At 40.3% G+C, this 7,410-nt stretch overlaps 1 protein-coding gene across 2 annotated transcripts in view; it reads right to left on the reverse strand.

Moving 5' to 3' along the window:
- The window catches only part of abcc1 (ATP binding cassette subfamily C member 1 (ABCC1 blood group)), a 50,737-nt gene extending 43,327 nt beyond the window's left edge, over positions 1-7,410 (reverse strand). For both annotated transcript variants that reach the window (XR_013078308.1, XM_076751983.1), the window contains exons 1-3: positions 7,190-7,410; positions 2,790-2,966; positions 786-914 (exon numbers count right to left, since the gene is read on the reverse strand). Coding sequence is in view for 1 of the 2 variants with exons in the window: in XM_076751983.1 (XP_076608098.1) it covers positions 786-914; positions 2,790-2,966; positions 7,190-7,249 (366 nt within the window). In the remaining variant the exon portion in view is untranslated. The remainder of the gene's footprint in view (positions 1-785; positions 915-2,789; positions 2,967-7,189) is intronic.

Genomic DNA, 7,410 nt, shown 5'->3' on the forward strand with positions numbered 1-7,410 from the left:
GCAGCCCGAGTTTGTTTGAGGTTTGGTAGAGGCCCAAAAACCTTCTTCACAAGCTCAAAATGTTTATAGCGGTTCACAATATTGTGTTAAAAGACTGCACCTCATCTTCAATGCGCTGGATACATAACATATCCCAGCAGGCCCAGCAATGCATTGAGATTCCATTGGAGGAAATGAGGGAAATAGCTGGAAAGGAGAATGTCAAAGTACTTGGTTTAACCTGCTGCTATGGACCTGGACTGGGATGAGTGTCAGAAAATGAATAGCATGGACTATAAACCTTTTAACAGCCCCACTGTTGGTGGCCTGCATTCAATTTAATTTCTGCGGATGGTCACAGCTTAGGTCCAAACCTTTTTTGCACTGTTGTCAAGGTGCAAACAAAGATCACAGAATCCCGAAATTCTGTTTGACAGTTATGTGTATTTGCTTTGAGCTGCACACAAGAACCATGGACAGTTCTTGCCAATTCATGATCTTTACTGTGCGTAAATAAACTACACTTAAAGGAAGTAAACAGATTTCAATTCTTTAATCTTGATGGCAATGCAAATAAAATTAAAACAAAATAAATTCAACTCCAATATACAGAAAATAAAAACTGAAAGTCAGATAAAACAAACTTACTTAAATGACTAAAACTACATCAAGAAAATATAAAACACTAAAATTAATAAAAAAAAATAAATAAAATAAATTAAAATAAATCCAAACAAAAATTTGCTCAGCGACACGTTTCTCATTGTAACACCCCATCTACATAAATGACAAAGATAAACTCTCACCATGGTGAGGCCAAGCAGGGTTGGACTGACTAGGTGGACGGGTGCGGGGACACTGTTGCCATGACTTCTTTCCCAGAAAGTATAGAAAACGTCTGACCAGCAGACAATCCACAGTAAAAGGCCAACAGCCTGTGGGAAGAAGAACAGCTCACTTACATCTTCTTATGGTGTTAAAACTGCACAGGATATGTGATAATGTGATATATAATTATTTTACATGTATTCAGCCTTGTTTCAATAGACAGAAATGTTACAGAACATTATTGAAATGACAGGAAGTACAATAAAAAATAATAATAATTATGTAATCCTCTGGTTGCATGTTATTTTAAGGAAAATATGTTATTAACACAATACACCAAAATTCAATTATAAAATGAAATATGTGACTTACATGCACACTGCTACTCTGGATAATATTCAGAAAATGTTTACAGATGAAATTAATGACTGATCACAGTTAGTTTTGAGAGAGGCCAGTGGAGTGTTTGACAGCTGACACTGTGTTAGGGTCTCCATGAAACCTCTTTCACTGAATTTGGATTTAATTATTATAATCATCCACTCCGCCACACATTATGTTGTCAGTGTGGAGTCCCTTGACTACCAACACCTCTTTTTAACTAACTCAGGTCCAACCCCCATCAGTGGTCTATCTGAATTCGTCTACGTGCTTCAGCTGACCTTAGTACTTCTATATTATATTTCATTTCACCAGGATAATCCACTCAGTATCAATACAGACAAAACAGGTCTAAGCGCTTCAGGTAACCTTCATGCATGAGTAATGTCTGAAGCAGGTCTGATGCTGACCAGCACTAATATGAATGAGTTCCTCAGCAGCGTTGCCATCCACAAACCTCACTGGTTAAACTCTGAGGTATAACATTACAGCTTCTCACAGACAGATATTAGGACATTACTAAATCTAGTGATATCTGAAAAATCATTTACAAAATCCCTGAAAAGAGAGAGGCAAAATGCTTACACTTGGACAAGTAAGAGAGGAAACAATGGCATGCAAAAGGTTGGGCACCCATGGTCAAACTTTCCTTTACTGTGAAAAGCTCAGCGAGTAAAACATGGCCTGATTTCCAAACATGAAGTTTAAGATGACACATTTCTTTAATATTTCAAATGAGATTACATTTTTATTTCAATCTTTAACTGTTTTAAGAGAGTAAAAATGGAAAAGGGCCAGAAGCAAAAGATTGGGCACTCTGCATGCTCAGTACTTAGCAACACCCTCTCTGGCAGGTATCATAGCTTGTCCTTACAAAAGCTCTGTGAGATTCTGTCTTGCATGCACTGCTCTTTTGAGGTCTATCAAAATATTTTCAATGATGTTAAAGTCTGGCAAAATCTTCAGCTTGCGCCTCCTGAGGTAGTCCCTTGTGGATTTAGAGGTGTGTTTACAATCATTTCCCTGTTGAAGAAGTAGTCCTATTTTCATCTTCAACTTTTTTACGTGATGCTCGATTGCAGAATTTGCTGGTATTTATTTGAGTTCATTCTTCCCTCTACTAGTGAAATATTCCCTGCGCCACTGAAACACAAGCATGATCTATCCACCTCCATACTTGACAGTTGGAGAGGTGTTCTTTTCATGAAATCTTTCACCCCGTTTTCTTTATTAGTCACACACACAACATGCAGAGTCAGGGAGGGAAACTACACACGCCATGCTTCTCGTGAAATTCTTCTCCGCATTTGACCCATCCTTGGTCAGTCCTTCCTCCGCTGCAGACCAGGAGTGGTGGGATGCCAGCCGACTGGCGCCCGGGGACCCAGTTTCTTTTGTCACCATTGGTCAGGTGATGATCTACTTGCATGTTTTTAGTGGCATAACTTCGCTCATTGTGGCCAAAAACTTATATTTTAACTTCATCAGTCAACAGGACTCACTGAATTGCAGAGTGCAACACTAAGCAGAAATAATAAAACAAAGAATATGTGACACTTGCACAATTAGAAAAATGACTGGAGAAATCAAGGGTCACTCACAGTTTTGGCTTTGTTGAGGTGATTCATACAAATGTAACCATGGTCATGGCTGCGGAGGTAGATGAAGTAAATGGGGGCACACATCCACAGGTATAGGCATGGCAGCCACACCAGGACAGTGTTCTGGAAGCACTGGGTGAGGTCTGGGTTAGCAGTGTACCATGTATGGTTCCAATCCTGTAGTGGAAAGAAGAAAGAAGAGGATAAAGGCAAAAAGCCTCCTTCGTACCTCATATTAACCTTTTAACTCAAATAGGTGAACAGTGAAACAATGCTTTTCAGTTTGATGCCAAGTTACTATTTGAAACGGCAAGGTTCTATTTTGGCAACTAGGGGGGAAGGAACACCGAAAACAGACATTCACATATGTACACTGATCATTTCAAGGCATCCAGTTGTGAACTGTTCAAATGGTTTATTAAAATCACTGCATCATTAAAAGGCACAATCAACAAGACGTATTTGTGTTCATCAAAACACCATCATCAGTGTTCAAAGCGGAAACTGGCAAGAAATGCTCACAAAAAAAGACACATGATCAGCATACGACCTGAGACATATAAGTCACATGACTTCTGAAATGTCACGTTTGTGAGACCTATGACTTTGACAAAATGGAGCAGCCTTGAGAGGCCCTGTGACCTGACCTGTCCCCAGCTTACAATGGTAAATGGACTGAATTCATATGGCACTTTTCTAGTCAGTTTTGATCACTCAAAGCACTCAACAACACCAGCCACATTCACCCATTCACACACACACAGATGACAAGGCATCAGGAGCAATTTGGGGTTCAGTATCTTGCCCAAGGACACTTCGACATGTTGACTGGAGGAGCCAGGGATTGAAGCACCAACTTTCTGACTGGTGGATGACCTACCTCCGAAGCCACAGCTTCCCCAGCTGTGACAAAGACTGTATCTTAGCTCTCTGTGGATAACCAGCTTGCTCACCTCACAAGCGTGAGGAGGAGCACTACCATAAACCGCTAGGAATACCATCTCCTCTCTTAAGTGACATTTCAGCAGTCATGTGACTTTTACATCTCAGGTCATGTGCTGATCATGTGACTTCTTTGTGTGTATTTTACACCCAAGTTACTTCCTGTCACTTTTTATAACTGATGATGGTGTTTGGATGAACATCTTGTTGACAGTTCTTTTTAATGGTCCAGTGATTTTAACAAACCTTTTTAACAACTGGCATACACAGCAATCATCTTACCCAATTAATAGGGCTGGTGGCACGGTACCCTACATGAAATGTTCAGGTGGTAAATCAAAAACAATGAGCAAAAGAGGTTGAAAAAAGTCTGTAAGGCAGCAGAGTTGAGTGAACTAATTCAATGTTCTTATCAAAAATATTGATGGATGCAGGTGTACGGCAGGTGTAATGTAGGTGCTTATGAAATTATGGCAAAATACCCCCAAAAACACAGTGCATAAAATGTGTTGGCTTGACATGAAGTGTTATACTGGGTGAGAAATTCAAAGTCCAAGTAACTGAAAACATCACAGTTTCTCTGAGGTCTTGTTCCATCTTTGGATAGCAACTGGAATGGCTGGTGGGACTGTAACTAAGCAGCGGTACTCAACTGTAGCAGCACTCTATTGACATCATTGACTGCCAAAAAAAAAAACAACTGACCTACTGAAAACTGGCATTAAGACTCATCAACATATACCCGCCCAAAAAAAAGGCTTCTTCTTATTTTGCAAGTTTTTTTCAAAATATCTGATCCTCAACAGCCAATTGTGTACTGTACTAGGTATAGCTCTTGCTAGTTATGACACTCTCCCTAACATTAATGGTACTCAAGTACAGGGGCAGAAATGCAAATTCAGTGTCTCAACAAGGTTAGCCAACCCGGACTATATAACATCTTGGGAGAGCGGGAACATACTAACAAGTGAAGTACAAGCGAATGGTGGTGGACAGGGATGATACACTGAGGTCACTGAGACATGTACCAGCCTCAATGCCCTTTTCCCATTCTCCCACAAGGACGTGACAAGAGCTGCATGAGGGAACCTTTTTAATGTGTGACATCTTGGCAATGTCTTACTAATTGTACGATGATTGTTGATACACACCCAAAGGCACCACAGTGCAGTGCATGCTGAGTATTAAGACAACATGCAGTAAAGTTCCACCGGCAGTGGTTAAGCCAGTTCATGAGTGTAGCCAGACTACTGTTCTGTCCTGTGAAATATTACAGCTACAGTAACTTGAAAAAGAGTGATATGGGGGCATTGAATTCAATGAATTTTGTATTCATTGTCATACCACAATTGAGACAAGAATTAACTAGCTATCATGTGACAGTGCCTTACATAAGTATTAATCCCCCTTTGACTTTCCCACATTTTGTAACGATACAAATTAAAATGGATTCTATTTGGATTGTATGTAATGAACAAATACAAATAAGTGGACTGCTTTGAAGCAGGGGTAATTATTACATGGTTTTCAAAATTATCTATAAATAAAAGTCTGAAAACGATTGCTTTCATTGTTGCTGTTGCTGTGAAAGCCCTTACTACAACCAGTTGCCTTCAGTTCTCAATATAAAAACACCTGTTCCATGATGGCCTTAGAGCAGGACTTCTCAAAGTCTGGACCTCGGCCCACATCCAGACCGAATGCCAAGTCAATCCCGACCAAGCCCAAACTGTCAACTGGCAGCCTATGGGTCACATCCAGCCCACCACATTCCCATCCAGCCCACACAATATTAACAAATCCAGGAAATACATGCATCTAATGTTCCTCAACAGTGGAACATTCTCCATGACTGCCCATTCCAAATAGCAGGACACAAAATCTTGTGGTGTGTTTGTGTGCAAAGTAACAATTTAATTATCTCTGTGGCCATCCATCATTCATAATAAGTCACCAATATTATACTCATCAGAGACCATTAACTTGCAAAGCAAATCTTGCCCCAACAACAGACCCGGTACCCTGTGGACTGGGATGGTGTGGCTTGGTTGAGGCTGGATATTGCAAACTCCTGGCTGAGGTATGCAATACTATCAGGTATACTGATCTGTACTGGCACAGAACTACATTAATGTCTATGTTATTTTTACAGATGACCTATCCAAGCTGTGTTGGGAGAGGACAGGTCAGGGGCTGTGGGTAATAATACTAATTAAACATACCAACGTTGGACTGGAACACTGGGATGCACCTTGGATAGGTTACCTCAGCATCAATGTGTGAACAGTAACTGGTGGACTGTATTCATATAGCGCTTTTTAGTCTTAACAACCACTCATAGCACTTTTACAACACTAGTCAGCATTCACCCACTTACACACACATTCGTTCACTTTTGTAGGACACTGTAGTAGCTGAAGGAACATACAAACACACTAACTTCCACAGGTCACACCCAGGATTTGATACACATTGCTATTCAATTTTAATATATAAATTGTTACTGTCGAAATAAGTTTTAACTTGTTCACCCTACTCTGGATGAGTGACATGAGGATGTGAAAATGTTTGAGTCAAAGGTCAGCTCTTTCTGTTTCCCTTTCAGATTGAGTGCGCCACATGCAGTCTGTGGTACCACACATCCTGTGAGCCTATTCTTGCAATAAATGTATGATAAAAATTGTGAAAATCATTATTTATCATTACTGTTGTCTTCCTTTCTTACACAGTAATGAGCAAGTTTGCAATACATTTTAAAACTTGAATTTGATCAGTGTTAATATAAACATATGAGATTCTTACCCGTTTTTTAAATTCAACACACCATGTTGCCTATTCTGCATTAGGTTTTGTTGGGTCAGGGGCGCAGTGCTGCCAGAACACAGATGAAGCTATGTATTATATTGTAAAGCACTATATTGTATGGCCAACTTCCAATATGTAATACCAAAGTTGGCTCACGTTTCAGATGCTATCGGGCTTTATTGCTAAGCGTTTACGAATGTGAATGTCAGATTATTTGTACTGGGTGCGTGGTCTCCTGCTTCTTCTCTTTACTGGATGTCTCAGTTGCAGATTTTGAAAGGCATCGCTGGTGATGATGATCGGGGCACCTTCTGTGGTTCGACTCAGGCACAAAACGAATGACATTTTCGAAATTAAGATGGCTAATACTTGCGTGTATTGTTGTCGAGAACAAAAGTAATGTTCCAGCAAAATGTTTCTATTGTAGTGTTTAAAACTCACAGACAAATGAATGTGTCAGCGGAAGTAATCAGAACGTTTATTTCTTGCTTAGCCAAAAATGGGTCCTCAACAGCTACGCCGACGAAACGTCTGCCTGACGCACACATGAACCGGCAGAAATACACATTTATTCGACACGCCGGTAGCTAATAACACCTGGACACACTTTATAGATAAAGGAAAAGACATGAAAACCGTGAAAATACACTCACCCAAAATGGATCAGAACTATCCTGACTGCAGAACTTGTCAAACCCCATTGGCCACGACATAATGGATGTTCAGGTCCTGTATTTGGAGCTCAGCTTTGGTTTTATAACGTGGCTGAGCAGGCAGCGCGAGAGGTTGTTGTTGTTTCTTCTTCTTCTTCTTCTTCTTCTTCTTCTTCTTCTTCTTCTTCTTCTTCTTCTTGCTGCTCCTCTTCTTCGTCCTC

Source organism: Chaetodon auriga, chromosome 16 (assembly GCF_051107435.1).
Source record: "Chaetodon auriga isolate fChaAug3 chromosome 16, fChaAug3.hap1, whole genome shotgun sequence".
In the NCBI taxonomy this organism is placed as follows: domain Eukaryota; kingdom Metazoa; phylum Chordata; class Actinopteri; order Chaetodontiformes; family Chaetodontidae; genus Chaetodon; species Chaetodon auriga.